At 37.0% G+C, this 19,935-nt stretch overlaps 1 protein-coding gene across 1 annotated transcript in view; it reads right to left on the reverse strand.

Moving 5' to 3' along the window:
* The window catches only part of LOC128214920 (uncharacterized), a 48,681-nt gene that overhangs the window by 24,341 nt on the left and 4,405 nt on the right, over positions 1-19,935 (reverse strand). The window contains exons 6-19 of the mRNA XM_052921635.1: positions 18,795-18,977; positions 18,089-18,243; positions 17,285-17,570; positions 15,745-15,918; positions 15,338-15,427; positions 14,610-14,720; positions 12,806-12,943; positions 11,548-11,813; positions 11,209-11,319; positions 10,900-11,051; positions 10,378-10,608; positions 9,697-9,838; positions 8,891-9,067; positions 657-896 (exon numbers count right to left, since the gene is read on the reverse strand). Of these exons, the coding sequence (XP_052777595.1) occupies positions 657-896; positions 8,891-9,067; positions 9,697-9,838; positions 10,378-10,608; positions 10,900-11,051; positions 11,209-11,319; positions 11,548-11,813; positions 12,806-12,943; positions 14,610-14,720; positions 15,338-15,427; positions 15,745-15,918; positions 17,285-17,570; positions 18,089-18,243; positions 18,795-18,977 (2,456 nt within the window). The remainder of the gene's footprint in view (positions 1-656; positions 897-8,890; positions 9,068-9,696; positions 9,839-10,377; positions 10,609-10,899; positions 11,052-11,208; positions 11,320-11,547; positions 11,814-12,805; positions 12,944-14,609; positions 14,721-15,337; positions 15,428-15,744; positions 15,919-17,284; positions 17,571-18,088; positions 18,244-18,794; positions 18,978-19,935) is intronic.

The following is a 19,935-nucleotide window of genomic DNA, read 5'->3' on the forward strand; positions in this document are numbered from 1 at the left end:
ATTTCATCAAGACAATGGCAATAATGCCAAATATGGATGCCAGGTGTCCCCACAAAATTGTTGCATCATGTCATGGGTAGTTTTTGCTGAGTACTTAAATGTTTGATCTTAAAAGACTGAAAGTACATTATATAGTATAGAAAATAGTTGTTGCATTTGTGTTTTTGTTCTTTTCTTCAACTGAAATCTTACGCTAAATGGCATATTTCTTCTTTATAGAACTGGTAAGGTGTAAACAGGAATAAAAAGTTGTATATCCCATATCATTTACAGTAACTGAAAGTAGTTCTCAATTCATGATTCAAATACGGGAATATAAGGCAAGAATAATTCTATAAATAACTTCAAGAGAAAATTCTTCAGTAAATAACTTTACTTATAAACTTTAAGTCTTGTCGATTTTCAACACAACATAAAAACAAAACAATAACCACACCTTTGATGACACCACTCATGTGACTAACCATCATTCTTATAATAACTGATCCAATTAGCTAACATAAGAACAATTCTATAGATAACTTCCAGGAAAAATTCTTGCAGATTTTCAAGTCAACGTTAATACAAAACAATAACCACACATTTTATGGCATTCATGTGACTAACCATAATTCAATAATGCTTGATCCAATTAGCTAACATAAGTCTTGACTCACTCAGCATGCAGGAGCTGCTCAGAAGTTTTACTATCCCCGCTCATTAGTATTGGCTGCAAATAAAACTCTATCTTTTCCTTTGTAGGGTTTGCCGTTTTGACGATTAGATCATCGTACCCGTACTTTACTCGCATGCGGGCCCCACGTTCAGAGTTAAGCCCTATCCTCATCTGTAAGCCTGAACTGTGAGTTGACCCACCAATGGGAATGGTCAGTTGTCCAGTCATTGTGGTTGCATATCTGAAGTAGCCACATTTAAGATTTACGAATTGTGTGTAAAATCACAAAAAGAAAATTTCACGGCTGCACTCTGATTAAATTGAACTGTTTCCCTACGAGCATTTTATCTTCGCCCATTTTATCTTCGCCTGTGGGCAAGATAAGAATTTCTAGCATGGTTAATTTATTGGATCTACCTATCTGAGGTGGGAGAAATCCACCTCTCACCCAATTTACCAGAGAAACATCTGTAAAAAGGGGACACAAGTACTGGTTTCTACCTGGGAAAAGGGACACAAGTACTAGTTTCTACCCACGAAAAGGGACACAAGTACTGGTTTCTACCCACGAAAAGGGACACAAGTACTGGTTTCTACCTGGGAAAAGGGACACAAGTACTGGTTTCTACCCACGAAAAGGGACACAAGTACTGGTTTCTACCCAGGAAAAGGGACACAAGTACTGGTTTCTACCCAGGAAAAGGGACACAAGTACTGGTTTCTACCAAGGAAAAGGGACACAAGTACTGGTTTCTACCCAGGAAAAGGGACACAAGTACTGGTTTCTACCCACGAAAAGGGATACAAGTACTGGTTTCTAACCACGAAAAGGGACACACGTACTGGTTTCTACCAAGGAAAAGGGACACAAGTACTGGTTTCTACCCACGAAAAGGGACACAAGTACTGGTTTCTACCCAGGAAAAGGGACACAAGTACTGGTTTCTACCCACGAAAAGGGACACAAGTACTGGTTTCTACCCACGAAAAGGGACACAAGTACTGGTTTCTACCTGGGAAAAGGGACACAAGTACTGGTTTCTACCCACGAAAAGGGACACAAGTACTGGTTTCTACCCACGAAAAGGGACACAAGTACTGGTTTCTACCCAGGAAAAGGGACACAAGTACTGGTTTCTACCCACGAAAAGGGACACAAGTACTGGTTTCTACCCAGGAAAAGGGACACAAGCACTGGTTTCTACCCAGGAAAAGGGACACAAGTACTGGTTTCTACCCAGGAAAAGGGACACAAGTACTGGTTTCTTCCAAGGAAAAGGGACACAAGTACTGGTTTCTTCCAAGGAAAAGGGACACAAGTACTGGTTTTTACCCAGGAAAAGGGACACAAGTACTGGTTTCTACCCAGGAAAAGGGACACAAGTACTGGTTTCTTCCAAGGAAAAGGGACACAAGTACTGGTTTTTACCCAGGAAAAGGGACACAAGTACTGGTTTCTACCCAGGAAAAGGGACACAAGTACTGGTTTCTACCCAGGAAAAGGGACACAAGTACTGGTTTCTACCTAGGAAAAGGGACACAAGTACTGGTTTCTACCCACTAAAAGGGACACAAGTACTGGTTTCTTCCCACGAAAAGGGACACAAGTACTGGTTTCTACCCACGGAAAGGGACACAAGTACTGGTTTCTACCCGGGAAAAGGGACACAAGTACTGGTTTCTTCCCAGGAAAAGGGACACAAGTACTGGTTTTTACCCACGAAAAGGGACACAAGTACTGGTTTCTACCCACGGAAAGGGACACAAGAACTGGTTTCTTTCCACGGAAAGGGACACAAGTACTGGTTTCTACCCACGGAAAGGGACACAAGTATTGGTTTCTTTCCACGGAAAGGGACACAAGTACTGGTTTCTACCCAGGAAAAGGGACACAAGTACTGGTTTCTTCCCAGGAAAAGGGACACAAGTACTGGTTTCTACCCAGGAAAAGGGACACAAGTACTGGTTTCTACCCACTAAAAGGGACACAAGTACTGGTTTCTACCCACGAAAAGGGACACAAGTACTGGTTTCTACCCAGGAAAAGGGACACAAGTACTGGTTTCTACCCACTAAAAGGGACACAAGTACTGGTTTCTTCCCACGAAAAGGGACACAAGTACTGGTTTCTACCCAGGAAAAGGGACACAAGTACTGGTTTCTACCCAGGAAAAGGGACACAAGTACTGGTTTCTTCCCAGGAAAAGGGACACAAGTACTGGTTTCTACCCAGGAAAAGGGACACAAGTACTGGTTTCTACCCACGGAAAGGGACACAAGTACTGGTTTCTTTCCACGGAAAGGGACACAAGTACTGGTTTCTACCCCGGAAAGGGACACAAGTACTGGTTTCTACCCACGGAAAGGGATACAAGTACTGGTTTCTACCCACGGAAAGGGACACAAGTACTGGTTTCTACCCGGGAAAAGGGACACAAGTACTGGTTTCTACCCACGGAAAGGGACACAAGTACTGGTTTCTTTCCACGGAAAGGGACACAAGTACTGGTTTCTACCCACGGAAAGGGACACAAGTACTGGTTTCTTTCCAGGGAAAGGGACACAAGTACTGGTTTCTACCCAGGAAAAGGAACACAAGTAATGGTTTCTACCCAGGAAAAGGGACACAAGTACTGGTTTCTACCCAGGAAAAGGGACACAAGTACTGGTTTCTACCCACGAAAAGGGACACAAGTACTGGTTTCTACCCACGAAAAGGGACACAAGTACTGGTTTCTTCTGTACTGGTTTCTACCCAGGAAAAGGGACACAAGTACTGGTTTCTACCCAGGAAAAGGGACACAAGTACTGGTTTCTACCCAGGAAAAGGGACACAAGTACTGGTTTCTACCCAGGAAAAGGGACACAAGCACTGGTTTCTACCCAGGAAAAGGGACACAAGTACTGGTTTCTACCCAGGAAAAGGGACACAAGTACTAATTTCTACCCAGGAAAAGGGACACAAGTACTGGTTTCTACCCAGGAAAAGGGACACAAGCACTGGTTTCTACCCAGGAAAAGGGACACAAGTACTAATTTCTACCCAGGAAAAGGGACACAAGTACTGGTTTCTACCAAGGAAAAGGGACACAAGTACTGGTTTCTTCCCATTGAGTATCAATGCTCTTAAACAAGAATGTAGATCATAAGGTCATTCTCAAGGACATGTGCAGTAAATACTAAAATTTATTTGAAATAAGTTATTTCAATGTCAAGGTTGAGTTAATCCTTCGGAAGTAAACAGTTTCTTTTGTATGCCTTTGACACCAGCTCAATCTTTACAGAACATGCCTATAACTTGATATAACATATGCATTTTTTCCTCTTCTACAAACAGTGTAATCTTAGCAGCTTACTCCAACAATGTAATATAATGGGCATTTATAAAATTTGCATAAAATTTCATTTCAATTCGTTTAACAGCTCTTAATTGATCCAAATTCAATATTTTTATGCTTTAAAATTATAAAAATAATGTATAAAAATATGTTTTAGGAATTGTTCTATGTCATATATTTTTTACAACAAGAGGGCCATGATGGACCTAAATCGCTCACCTGAGTAAAAGAGTTTAACCTTTGTTATCAATATAGCTTGTTTCTTAAAGAAAATTAAACAAAAGCTGTCACAGTATGTGACAAATGCCCCCGAATGTGACATTGTCCTATGAACAAGTACATAAAAAGTTGATCTTGCCTTTACGTATCAAATACATATGGCAAGTTATTTTAAATTGCCTCTGAACATAAAAAAATACCACCCATACTTGACAGCCTACACTCTCATGTCCTCATATTCAGCATTCCATTGTGAATAAGTGTGCATCTTTCACCTTAGAGGTAGGGACATGGGTCTTGCACACGACACATCGTCTTGGTATGTCGAATACATGTGGCAAGTCATTTTAAAATCTGTCCATACAAGAGAAAGTTACAGCCCGTACACGACACCCTATACTCCATGTACTTATATGCAGCATTCCATTGTGAATAAACACTAAGTGTAACCTTCAACTTAGACGTAAGGACATGGGTCTTGCACACGACACGTCGTCTTGGTATGTTGAACACATGTGGCAAGTCATTTTAAAATCTGTCCATACAATAAAAGTTATAGCCCCGACATGACAACCTAAACTCATGTCCTTATATATGCAGTATTCCATTGTGAATAACACTTGGTGTGACCTTGACCTTAAGGTAGGGACACGTTTCTTGCACTATCCACACAGAAGATAAGAATGTAGTATCTGCATGAACAATAATCTATATGAAGTTCAATGGAAAAGTCTGATTATTAAATTTATTATTAAGTAAAAATGAAATTTCTTCTAAAGAATAAAGTGTATAATAACAAAAGATGTTTGTCAAACATTATGCCCCCCCTGAGCGCCATGGTGTTATATGAACAATTGAATGAAATATGCATGGACCGAAATGACAGCTGATTTGTCGCTAACATTGTATGCCGCTGAGGCAGTTTTAAGATTATGACCATTCAAAGTTTGAGGATAGAGTGTGTTATGACCATGACCTTTGACTCTATGACCTCAAAATCCATAGTAGTCATCAGCTGGTCACCAAAAATCTAAATGTTAAGTTTGAGGGCCATGGGTGCAGGCATTGACAAGTTATCACACAGACAAGCATTTTTCGTTCAAGGTCACTGTAACCTTGACCTTTGATCCAATGACCCCTTAAATCATAAGGGGTCATCTACAGGTCAGACACAACTCCAAGTCAAGTTTGAGGGCCATGGGTGCAGGCATTGTCCAATTATCACTTGAAACATTTTCGCATTCAAGGTCACTGTGAACCTGACCTTTGACCCAAAGACTCCTAAAATCAATAAGGGTCATCTCCTGGTCAGGCCCAACTTACATGTCAAGTTTGATGATCATAGATTCAGGTATTGTTGAGATATCACTGGGAGAAGATTTGTTAACTTTTTTGCGTTAAAGGTTACTGTGACCTTGACCTTGGCCTGATGACCCCCAAAGTCAAGAGGGGTCATCTACTGTTCAGGCCCAACCTTCATGTCAAGTTTGATGACCATAGGTCCAGGAATTGTCGAGTTTGCTTTCAAGGTCACTGTGACCTTGACCTCTGACCCCTTAAATCAATAGGAGTCATCTACTGGTCAGGCCCAACCTCCAAGTCAAGTTTGAGGGCCATGGGCGCAGGCATTGTTGAGTTATCACTCGGGCAACCTTTTATCGTTCAAAGTCACTGTTACCTTGACCTTTGGCCCAATGACCCCTAAAATCAATAGGGGCCATCTACTGGTCAGGCCCAACCTCCAATTCAAGTTTGATGGCCGTGGGTGCAGGCATTGTCGAGTTATCACTCAGACAACCTTTTACCATTCAAGGTCACTGTGACCTTGACCTTTGGCCCAATGACCCCCAAAAACAATAGGGGTCATCTACTGGTCAGGCCCAACCTCCAAGTCAAGTTTGAGGGTCATAGGTGCAGGCATTGTCGAGTAATGACACGGATAACCTTTAACCATTCAAAGTCACTGTGACCTTGACCTTTGGACCGATGACCCCCGAAAACAATAGGGGTCATCTACTGGCCAGGCCCAACCTCCAAGTCAATTATGAGGACCATGGGTGTAGGCATTGTCGAGTTATCACATGGACAACCTTTTACCATTCAAGGTCACTGTGACCTTGACCTTTGGCCTGATGACCCCCAAAAACAATAGGGTTCATCTACTGGTCAGGCCCAACCTCCAAGTCAATTATGAGGGCCATGGGTGCAGGCATTGTTGAGTTATCACTCGGACAACCTTTTACCATTCAATGTCACTATGACCTTGATCTTTGACCCGATGAGCCCCAAAAACAATAGGGGTCAGCTACTGGTCAGGCCCAACCTCCAAGTCAAGAATGAGGGCCAAGGGTGCAGACATTGTCGAGTTATCACTCGGACATCCTATTACCATTCAAGGTCACTGTGACCTTGACCTTTGGCCCGATGACCCCCAAAAACAATAGGGGTCATCTAATGGTCGGGCCCAACTTCCATATCAAGTTTGATGACCATAGGTCTAGGCATTGTTGAGTTATCACTCGGACAAGCTTTAAAATTATTTTACCATTAAAGGTCACTGTGACCTTGACCTTTGACCCGATGAGCCCTAAAATCAATAGGGGTCATCTACTGGTCAGGCCCAACCTTCATGTCAAGTTTGATGACCATACGTCCAGGAATTGTTGAGTTATCACTCGGACAAGCTTTGGTCTACCGACGGACCGACCGACCGACCGACCGACCGACATACCGACATGCCTGTGCAAAGCAATATACCCCTCTTCTTCGAAGGGGGGCATAATTATTTAAATCTATGAACCTAAAAAAAGAACAATAATTACCTCAGAAGTGACTATGTTGAAGACTTAATAAAAATTGAAATCTATTCCCTTGTTACTAAAAATAGAAAGTAGTGGAATCTCCAACAAAAAGGGAGACCATATAGCAAGACTTGCTGCCCTTGCTTCAAGAGTAAACTTAACATAACTATCAGATTTTAACAAAATGTATTTATAATGAACTTGTAGCCCACGGGCTAAGGCAAATTTTTCTCCAGGGGCATAATTTGAATAAACATGGTAGATAACCAATCGACAATTTCATACACCAAATTTTTAAGCACTAGGCTTCATAATATTTGCCAAAAAAAGTCTTGTAATTTTCTTTTAGGTTGCCATTGCAACCAGAGTTCTGCATTCATTTCTTTGAACTATTTTGAAAAAACACCAACCAAGGATCATTCCTATGAAGTTTCATTAAAATGGTCCAAGGGGTTTAGGAGAAGATGATGATTATAATCTTTAGGTTGCCATGGCAACCAGAGTTCCACATGGAATTAATTTCTTTGAACAATTTTGAAAAAGCACCAACCAAGGATCATTCCTGTGAAGTTTCATTAAAATTGTCCAAGGGGTTTAGGAGAAGATGATGATTATAACCAATTGTTGACATTTTCCTTTAGGTTGCCATGGCAACCAGAGTTCTGCATGGAATTCATTTCTTTGAACAATTTTGAAAAAGCACCAACCAAGGATCATTCCTATGAAGTTTCATTAAAATTGTCTAAGGGGTTTAGGCGAAGATGATGATTATAACCAATTGTTGACATTTTCCTTTAGGTTGCCATGGCAACCAGAGTTCTGCATGGAATTCATTTTTTTTTAACAATTTTGAAAAAGCACCAACCAAGGATCATTCCTATAAAGTTTCATCAAAATTGTCCAAGCGGTTTAGGAGAAGATGATGATTATAACCAATTGTTGACATTTTCCTTTAGGTTGCCATGGCAACCAGAGTTCTGCATGAAATTAATTTCTTTGAACAGTTTTGAAAAATCACCAACCAAGGATCATTCCTGTGAAGTTTCAGCAAAATTGTCCAAGGGGTTTAGGAGAAGAAGATGATTATAACCAATTGTTGACATTTTCCTTTAGGTTGCCATGGCAACCAGAGTTCTTCATGGAATTCCTTTCTCTGAACAATTTTGAAAAAGCACCAACCAAGGATCATTCCTATGAAGTTTCATCAAAATTGTCCAAGCAGTTTAGGAGAAGAAGATGATTATAACCAATTGTTGACGCCGGACGACGGATGACGAACGACAGACGCCGGACATAGACCGATCACAATAGCTCACCTTGAGCACTTTGTGCTCAGGTGAGCTAAAAAAGTAGAAAATATGTTTTCCTACATCGCAGATATCCCTTATTCGAAAAACCAAACTACACCAAAAAAAAATGGAAAACCCCAACCTGAGATTCTACAATGAACCAATACGTCATTTTGAGGAGATGAATTTTAAGCACTTTTTACAAGATAACATTTTCAATGTTTATTTTTTAGTTTTAGCTCTCTAGCCTCTATTTGCAATGGACTGGAACCATTTGAATAGGTTTGAAAATGACCAATGTCGGGTGGTTTCGTGTTTCTCTCGCAATATTGGCCACTTGGTTTCTGAGAAGATGTCACATAACCCAATTGTTGATGTCACACAATATACAATTAAGGACAGACAATAAACACTGGGTGATCACAAATCATAACATGCTCTGGTGGACTAAAAAAACACACTAACATTTATACATATCACATGCATTGAAATCAACCCACCTGCATCACTATTGTATTTCATAAAATCTTAAATCTAAAAATAATTATTTATTTTCTGCTGTAGCTCTACTAGTAATGGAAAACTTACATAACACTTTGACTTGATGTTGCTTCTACATTAGGGCTTACTTTTCCCATGAACAAAGCGAGGTTGGACTGAAGGTCAATGTCGATCTTGTTGAAGCCTGCAACGCTTACAGACATGTTCATGGGCAGCCCGGCACATGTCGGCAGAATCTTCTGCAAACTTATCCACTCTATGTTCCTGTAGGGGAAACAGTACCAGTGTTTTCTGATATTTCCTAATAATATTAATATAGAATTAAACATTTTTCATTTATAATAAAAATACATCAAATTAATCTTACAGATATGTTACCAAGTTTTACACAGGTGTTTCACAATAATTGTTTGCTTTGTTTTGGTTTCTATGACAATTCTAAAAGTTTGAACTTTGTTTATAAACATACTAAAAGGAAACAAGGAAGAATGACAAACATGTTTTAACAAAAATGTCTTTAAGAATTTCATAAATTTAGAGGATTAAAAAAGGAATGTTGACATTTTTACATTTTTAAAGGTGTAATGCCAACATATCATAATTTAACTATGCCTTAGAAGAAATCATTTAACATGACAATTCTAGAGTTTCAAATAAAAGAGTGTCAAATCATATGTGAACACAGCATAAATTGGACAATGACAGTGTTGATATTTTGTTTTTAGACTGATGAATGATTTTAAACCACCAGTAAGCATACTAAATACATGTACCTAACACACAGATTGACATTGCTGTACAACATGGCTTTGTGTTAAACATCCACCTACATAAATGTTAAATAGTTTCAATACTATTAAATACTGAGATTGAACAAATTCTGGTGACTTTACTTGAAACGTTTAAAGACATCCATTCCTGCCATTAGTTGGTGGAGGAATTTCTCTGGAGAAAATGGCTGTCCACTCTGCGGATTTTTAGCTTCTCGAACCATGGCGATAAGCTCCTGCAGGCTTGCAAACACAATATTTTTACCTGCAAATGAAGATTTATGCATCAATTTTAGATTTCTTTCAAGATATGTACATCTTGAATTTATGAATCCAACAAAAAATATTCATAGTTCTGGCCATATTTGGTGATGAATGGACAAAGGCTTCTAAATATTGATCAGAAAATACCAATTTTATGTATTTTTTAGACTGAAGCGATATGGCTGGTTATCAAACTGTTCCAAGATATTATGAGACCGAATTTGGTGATGATTGGACAAAGGCTTTTAAAGTTATTGAACACACAAGACTAAATTTTAGGTAATAATTAAAGGACAATTACTCTTGAGTGACAAGAGTGATATGGCTGGTTATCAAACTCGTCCAAGATATAATACCCATACACATTCTGACTAAATTTGGTGATGATTGGACAAAGTTATTGAGCAGACAACACACTGGAAGCTGCCTGCCTGCCAACCCCCCCCCCCCCCACCTGACCGCCCGTACTCCACAGCAAAAACTACAATGTGTCCTTTTTTTTTTTTTAAACAGGCATAATTAAAAAAACAACAGACATACCTTTCAATTTTAAATTCACACCAAGGTCAAAGTTCATTCCAGGATGGTTAACCTTGTCTATGATCGCATTCACTGCTTTGATAATATTCCTCTGAAACTTGGCCACTTTCTCCTCTCCCTGACTGCTGCCCTGTGCATGACCTTGACCTTGGGCCATCTTGTAAAGGGCATAGAGGTCAGATAGGGTCATATCAGTCTTTCTCATAATCACATCCATTAGCAAGTCAAATCCTGCAGGTAAAAAAATCATGCTTGAGAAAAGTTTAAAATCTGTTTGTTGCAAAAAATATAGAAGGAGATACATATGACATATCTCATCTTCAATAATGATGATCCAACAACAAGCTTAAGATGTTAATCAATGTCATCTATGTTTTAAAATCACCAAAGAAAATACCATTGATGTTTAAGATGCTTGTGTTTAAAATACCAATGCAGTATATAACAGCATAATGTATATTGTTCATTTTAAACTGACATGAACTACTTATTTCTAAGGAAATTTCAAACTATTTCCTGTACCTTTAATATCCAATGTGACTTCTGCAATGTTGTACTTGTGGTCCCTGATGTGATAGTTCAGGGAGAGTCGCATCATTGAGAGGATGTTGAACGCGGGGTCGTACACAATGTCCACGTACAGGTTACCTCCAAACATCTCGGACAGCCCATGTCTAGATATTCAAAATGGTTTGGGTTTTTTAAATACACATATTTCAATGAAATATTGAACAAAAGTGCAGTAAGCCGTTGCAAAACATGTCTAATTTATTGTCATTAAGGGCATAACTTAATTATTTAAGCTATACCAAGTATGCAAAAATGTCTTACTTCAAAAATCCCGAAAGATCAATAGTTTTTGAAGTTTTGGGGCTATAGGCATCTGGTATATCAAAGTTTACTGGGTTTTGTTGAAAGACCGATGTCCATGCTGCTGTTACGCTGAAGAATAAACAAAATCAATAAAATAATAATCAAACTATGCATAGCTTTACAGACAGTGCAAGGCACAATTTTTTTTATATTATAACAATCATTCAGTTTACAGAGGAAACAAACTTTTAAACAGAAATTATATAGAACAACAGATTTTTATTTACAACACTAAGTTTTAAACGTTGAGCGGCTTGAATGGTTATCACTATACAGTTTAATTACAGAAATTCATACTTAGCCATTTCAGGGGTACTACCCTCCAACAGCGTTCTAATGTTTGAAACCATATAAGCCAACAGCTGCTCGACATCATCCTTCTCAGTGACTTTTTTCATTAGCCTCCTTACAATGTCTAAATCCGTAGTTTTTGCCAGAGTGGTAAATGTTAAGGCTCGTAATGTAATATCCTCTCTCCGGTCGTCAAGAATGGTAAAAAGAATGTCGCGCATAGCATCAGGTGTGCCTTTGTAACTGAGCAGGGGGCTGGTGGAATCGAACAACTAAAAAATCAGAAGAGTGGCTTTTCCTTTTGATATCATGATTATGGTTAACCTTATGACAAGGAGTGTCATGAAGATCAGCATGCATGTCATGCTACTCAACCAGAAGAAAGTTGGTATTAAATATACAAAAGGTAAAATTTATGTCACAGTAATTAATTTAGATATGAGAGGATTTTGATTATCAATTACGTTGCATATTAAAAATATCAATATTGACAATCAAAATCTAAGCATTGCAAAAATGGAGTAAAGGAAAAAAATACAAAAAAAAACAACCTCTTGTAGTTCATGTTTATAGGGGATATTCACTTTGAATTTTATGATACTGTGAAATGATTTGTTTTTGTGGGCTTGAAAGTTTGTGGTTTTCTGAAAAAGGACAATTTCATGGATTCTTAAATTTGTGGATTTTCATTTTTTGAAAAAAATTAAAAAACTGCAATCATAAATCGTCTGCAAATTCACCATGCGCTGATCTTGTGCTATGTATCATAAACGTCATGCAGTTTATGACACTGCAATGGGACAATTTTTGCAAACTGTGAAACACAGAAATAGTGTATAATTAAATAATGAATTAAATATTTAATCAAAGAATTAAAATCAAGTAGCGAGGCTCAAACACATTAGGTTAATAATCAGCCCATTTTACATAGTGCTGCACAAGTTGATAATCAGCTTGTTTTAATGTTCTGTAATGACTGGCAAAAAAACTGCATGCAAGTACTAATAATTGACTTTAATATATATTATCATTGAGGTTAAACAATGAGTTATGTACAGTGTACTTACATGTTGTATACCGTGACCCTGTATATTCATGTGAATAGATTTATACCCTTTTACATAGCCAGTATGATTTCAGAATTAAACATCAAATTTTTGTTGAGATCTTGAATTGGTGGATAAGCCAACCCACGGAATCCATATAAATGAATGTCCCATGAATATTTATGATTTCACAGTAGATGATACAAATCTCACTATACCTGAACAACGTCCCTTCTAGCAGAGACAGGCACATTTTTGTTGATAAGGCACTGTAGCACAGCCGTTAGGAACGGACGTTCTTGGTAATTTTCTAGGACATATTGTATCGCATGGTCTCGCCCTATGTTTTCTAGGGTCTGAAAGAATACAAATTGGATAATTTAATTCAAGATCAACTTTTGTTTAAACTGGACAAGCAGCAAATGCCAACATGTGACTATTTGTGTCTCAATTGTTATGACATACAGGCTTTAATAAGCATGTACATATTGACACTAGTAACATGTGCACCACATTGCATGTCAATATCTTTAACCACTTTAGAGATATGGCCAACGTTAACAAATTTTAAAGACCTTGGGCCCAATGTTCAGAACTTTCTTAAGGTAAATGCATGCTGAACAACATCCTTGTTAACTTGTAAATGTGAACTATTTGATGATGTGCTCATAGATTTAAACAAAACAAGTACAGCTAAACAATCTCAAATATTGCAGATCTCAAATGCATCCATTTTTCTTTCAAAGCAGTAAAGATTTGGAAGTCAAGTACAATGACCTTCTGAACAATAGGCCCATTGATGATGCCAATATTCACTGCAATTTGATGCAAGTATCAATGATGCAATAATCAATGATGCCAATAATGATGATGCCAATATCGATGATGCCAATATCAATGATGCCAATGTCAATGATGCCAATAACGATGATGCCAATATCGATGAATGCCAATATCGATAATGCCAATATTGATGATGCCAATATTGATGATGCCAATAACCATAATGCCAATAACAATGATGCCAATATTGATGATGCCAATATCGATGAATGCCAATATTGATGATGCCAATATTGATTATGCCAATATTGATGATACCAATAACGATTATAACAATACTGATGATGCCTATATCAATGATGCCAATAACGATGATGCCAATATCGATGAATACCAATATTCCAATATCGTTATAATTGATGATGCCAATATCGATCGATGATGCCAATATTGATGATGCCAACATGGATGATGCCAATATTGATGAGGCCAATATCGATGATGCCAATACCAATGATGCCAATATCGATGATGCCAATATTGATGATGCCAATATTGATGAATGCCAATATCGATGATGCCAATATCGATGATGCCAATATCGATGATGCCAATACTACTTGACACTTTTTTTCCCACAACCTAAAAACATATTTTTGTGCTTCGTAAAAAACTGTATCATGGTATCATATAGAAGCATTTACTGGGAAGAATTAGAAGAGAAATAACATCAACGCCTGTCTGTTCTTTTGAGCCAATAAGGGACATAACTCAACACAGAATTATGGGCCTTGTTACACATGTGCACATTCTCACTAGTAATGTGAATATTTGAATGGCTATCAAATTGCAGCCAATTTAATGTTTTGTCACTGTTTTAAAGACTTTTTTAAACTTCCCAGGGATATAACTTGACAGAGTCATAGGCCATCCTACACATGTGCATATTGTGACTAGTAACATGGATACAAAGTTTGATGTGGATATATTAAATGATTATTGAGTTCTGGCCAAGTAAATCAAACGTATGACAACAACTTGACCTGTTTTCTTCAAGAATCTTTAGCTGCAATGAATGGTCATTTATTTCACATCTTCTTAATAAGCAAGTAAAACCATTTAAAATTAAATGAATACTAGATGTGGTCACCAAACATCAGAATTTAACATTATAGTTAATGTTGGATAATAAGTTTATGTGTGGGTCAACTCCCTTAAACAAGCTAATATTCAAGCTACCTTTATTGCTATGCGGAGCTCCCTGTGAGCGGTCAGTGGTGTGTCTGTGTCACACTGTTCCTCCAACTTGGCCAATATATCCTCTAGCACTCTCCCAAGAGTAAGGTCAGCCTGTAACACATGTATAAATAGAGGGTCTAACAATATGGAATTCACAGAACAGAAGAGCTACAATCAATAAAAACGAGCCTTAATTATGAATAACCACGAGTGTGATATTTCATTCATATCAAAATGCTGATAAGCCATACTTATGATGATATTCAGTTGAACCTGCAGATCCAAAAAGTATTTTATGACACCATTAATTCATATTTATATCAGATAAAGTAATTTGATGATTAAAAGCACCTAACAAAAATAAAAAAAAGCATCACCAGATAAATAACATGTTTACAACTCTGCAATTATGATACCACGGCAAAATTTGTTACAGTACTTACATATCAAAACTATGATATAAAATGCATAATTAAGGTGGCAAAACTATAAATCTATGTGTATGGGCAGACTTTTTTCACAGTGCTCTTTAAATCTGCTCTAAAATGAACAAGTTTAAAACATCAAGGCCATAGCCTGAATGCATGTTTTAATTTGTGCTCTATGTCCAGAAGATATAAGTAAGATTTACATGACATATACACTGTATGTGTATTTTTGCAAAATTTTAAACCTCACAAAATTAAAACAATTTACAGTCCTGTTGCAATTTGAAAATTTCTACTAACAGTGAGTGGCACATTTTTTGAGTGTTTCTGGTGACTAAGAATGGTACCCATCGGCATCAAGACATTTTTCTTCTGGGAGGAGATATAATCCTGAAAAAAACATATGGTGGAGGATGAAATTGATGCAAAAAGACCTACGAAGTGTTTCAAGTGTAAAGACATGTTTGTAAGGATATAAGGTTAGGATAATCTTTATAATTGCACACTTCTTTAGTCAACAATAAACAAAGAATGTCACTGAATAAAAAGAGATTATCAATTTTATTCCTGAAATGGATGCATTTTATAATAAAGGACCCAATTTACTTTCACGAACCAAACTATTGACATGCCATGTATTTTCTTAATACTGTTCATAGAGACACCCATGCAATCATGGTCAAGATAGCGCTGTGCAGAATACTTACATAGAGAGGGGACACCACAGTCTCGGGTACATCAGGGAGATGGGTGAGACTGCCAATAAACATGAGTTCATGGACCCAGTCCACACCACCCGCCTTTAGGGTCGAAACTACACTGCGCATACACGCCTCACTGCCACAGCTGTTTAGACCATCCAGGTAAAAGTTAAGGTTAACCTGAAAAGACATGGATTAAAATATCACAATTCTCTATTTATAACTTGACAATAATTGAAGCAAAAGTTATGGGCTTGCCAACCAATGGGCAAATAATCACTTGCAACAAGTGCATCTAGTTTCATGTGAATACAGTAAAACTGTGTTCACTCAAGGGCGTTTGGGCCTGAGCTAAAACTTCAAGAGATCCGATGTTTCAAACAACCCAAATTTCCATTTTTGTCTGTGATGAAATGTCTTTCAATGTCTTTCCAAAGTTGTCATAATGATCGTTAACTTTGGCACCAGTTATGTAATGTGTTGTGGAAATTGATTATATATTCAAAAGCTGTCGTATACTTAATGCATAAAATGGTGTTAATCGATTTTTCACATCTTATCACATTTCCTTTGATCTGTCATTCCAATTATTACAACAAATTTTACACCTCACAATTGTTGGGTTTTTTTGGAACTCACTTTCGGGAAAATGTGTGAAATTATGACCTCGAGATAATCATAAGGTTTTCACATGATTTGTGTATTTGAGTCCAGCAATTTTATTTTTATTAAGGTTAAAATATTTACAAACACACCGAGCTATCGTAATACCTCAACTTTTTTTGACATTAAGCTAAACAATCTGTGTTAATAACCAGCATAAAACATAAACTGTAACCTTTACTCTTACTCTAATTCTACATACAAATATCGAGGTAAACAGGATTGTTATTACAAAAATAGTTTAACTGATTGATTTTCTTCATAATAGAAAGGTCTTTTTCAATACGTTTTCATTGTTGATGAAGTTGCACAATATCCTTGTGAAGCGATTCATTCCCTAGAATTCCTTAAGTAAAATGTGTCCCCTGATGGGAGCACCCATCATTATCATCATCTCAATTATAATGTAAATGGTTCCTTCAACCTTAAACTTTGACCTAATTAAACTCAAAATCATTAGAATTCATATCTACCGTTTATGGTCAATATTTCTACGATGTTTGATGACCATAGGATCAAGTGTCTTAGATATATCAAGCCAAAACTGTTTTTTGAATAAGAAATATACTCGAGGTTAAAGGGACTTACAAATTTTATGTAAGTATGATTAAATTATGTTTCTTACTTTCATGAACAAACATTGCTTACTTTTATGAACAAACACAAAAAATAAACTGACAGATACTCATTTGACAACAAATTCGTAATTCAAGGACTAAAAATAGTTCCAATTTTAATAGCTTTTGTAAAGCTTTTTGGCATAACAGAGCATGCTTTCTCTCAATTTAAAATCAATAAATATTACCAATAGAGCTCTTATATTGATTAAAAGACATTCATATAAAAACAATCTGAAACATACTTAGTAAGAATCAAGGCTAACCTGTTGGTCGGCAGAGGGTCGGAGGGCTTCCAAAACATCACTGGTCGTGTGGCGAAATTTATAGACGAGTTGCTCAAAACTTGCAGGAACATTCTTGTATGTATATCCTCCATTTTCATACTCTGACAACAGATTCTGAAATGCAGCTGAAACCTCTGACTCTGAAAATGTCTGCATGTCTCCACCAGCGAAATCAAATTTTATATTGATGATTGAGCGTCCATTGAGGCTCTCATCTGGTCTCGGTAAGGACTCTTCCACGGAGCTGACCAGCTTCAGATCTTGGCTGTAATTAGAGAAACAAATTATTTTTAAAAAAAACACACCAATTTACAGCCTTGACAAGTACAGCGGATACAGCGGATTTTGACTTGACCCTGAACTATAAACACTAGCAAGGCCATATTCGAAAAATCGAAAAGGGATACATTGGTTGATAAGATGGCCCCTGTGTATATTTTCCCTAAAAGCCAAGCCAAGTGTGGGTCAAAGGTTTGAAATACTGGCCCCATTTTTTAATTGTAACAAGAATAAGTATCTTATTTCAATTATCCAAATTACTTACTTAAACTTGATTTTACAAAATAAAAATTAGTATCGTGAATTTCATTAAGATGATTTCCTTTATAAGTCTAAAAACTCTTCAAAATGAGAATATTACACAAAAAATAGTGTGATTAGCTTGATCCTGATATAAGGACATAAGACTGTCTGAGAAATTGGGGCCTTGTTCAGAATGCAACAAATGTATCTGTAGAGAAAAGTAAACCATAAAACAAACTGATCCCTATAACTATTATGTACCTGACTTGAACATAAGCAGTGTTTATTTCCCCCTCCTGGCTAGTATGTGCCAGAGGTTTGAAATACTGGATCTGTTCACACGTCACATGGTTCAGTTGCTCGTCATTGTCCAGTCTGTAGTCACATCCAATCTCCGACACAAATGGGTAGATCATCTGATAAAATTGATATGCTAGAAATAAACAGCTGTTACAACTAGATATACAGCTAAAGGTTTATAATCACATTTTTGTAAGCATTCCATATCAACATTTTTTTGTATGAATTGAAGATGATTTTTGTCTGATGGTACAAGCATACCGCAGAATTAACTAGATAAGGAATCACCACCTCTAATACAGTGATCTCCCTTGACGAGTAGACCTCTGCCAATATGTATGAAAAATGATGGAAAAAAAATTTATTAAAAGATTTTGAACGTGGTCACAGGGTTGTTTTCATTATAACAGAACATGTAGGAAGGCTGTGATTACTGTACATCAAAGGGAAGTCACTGTTTTATGGAGTTGAAAGAAATCATGCCAAGGGAAGTTATACTTCATTCAATTATTGGTCAACTCTTGAGGTTACAAGAATGTTACTCTAACTGGCATGACTTCATGACTTGCAAATATGTAGATGAAATATTTCGAATAGTTTGTATGTCTTTCCGAAATTAGTGTATAATTTAACTTTTACTTGGCTGAATAGATCCTGACCAACTGACCTCAGAAATTGGCTCCTCTGTGTAGCCACCAGCAAGAGGTCGTATAAGAGATGCAGGGTTCGTAAATTGCTTCTTGAAGACCTGAGGAATGGAGCATTCCCGGAGATTTCGATGAGTGTGGATTGTGTTCATCTTGTCACTTGAGAATGTGTATTTGGTTTGACATGTTCCAAATATGTCAGCCTGAAATTGAGTAAAATATATACTTAAAGTAGTTTATATAGTCCATTGTGTTAAAACTGTCACAGGTACATTATTACATGGTCAGTTCACTTGCTGTATTTACCTACAGTACTTGTGTCTGTTTTGAGACATCAAGGAGGGGCTCGAAAAAAAATACTATTATTAATCACATGATTGTAGCTTGTGCAAGAGATGAAAAACAAAACAGATTATGATTTACAGATAAGTGATACCTGTTACACTCTACAATTAATGGTCAGAACTGGCTGCGATCAAGTGACTGAAAACAAAATCACTCTTACATGAATTAACTTTAGAAGTAGTGAATATAAATAAAAGCTGACTTCAGTAGTTTGTTTGTGAAATGAAATTTATGAAAAAGATTATATGTGGGTAACAATGCAAATGTTGATCTTGACATATTACAAAAGATTAAACTGTACTCTAAACAGAAACATTCATAATGCTTGTAACTACTTAGTTAGTGCCGAGCTATATTTTTTATTCTCTAGAAAACCCCCAAACGTGATTCTTGCAACAGCCTCACTAAGTCAAGGCTGTATTTGTTATACATATTGTGTCTGGGTTGGACATTTCAGTTGTAAATCTTAACTGTTCTTTAAACAACATTGTGGGCCAATTGTTCCCAACTTTGTTCAAGTAAATTAGATTATCAACATCATTGCTGTTAACTTTCAAAGCCTTACTACTCCGCAAATTTAATGGATACACTTGTGAGCTGCTGTATTTTTAATAAGTTTTGAAACAACTGTTTCAGCAGTACCTGTTCATATTTAAATATGTGTGCACATCATCAAATACTTTTATTACATGTCATTTATCAGGTTGTTAACTTTAACAAGAGTTCTGAACAATCAGCCAAATATCTTTACAGGAATATGCAACCAGGTATAAGATATATAATGGCACAAATACTGTCTTACTACCAATCCGCACC

This window comes from Mya arenaria, chromosome 13 (assembly GCF_026914265.1).
Source record: "Mya arenaria isolate MELC-2E11 chromosome 13, ASM2691426v1".
Taxonomy (NCBI): domain Eukaryota; kingdom Metazoa; phylum Mollusca; class Bivalvia; order Myida; family Myidae; genus Mya; species Mya arenaria.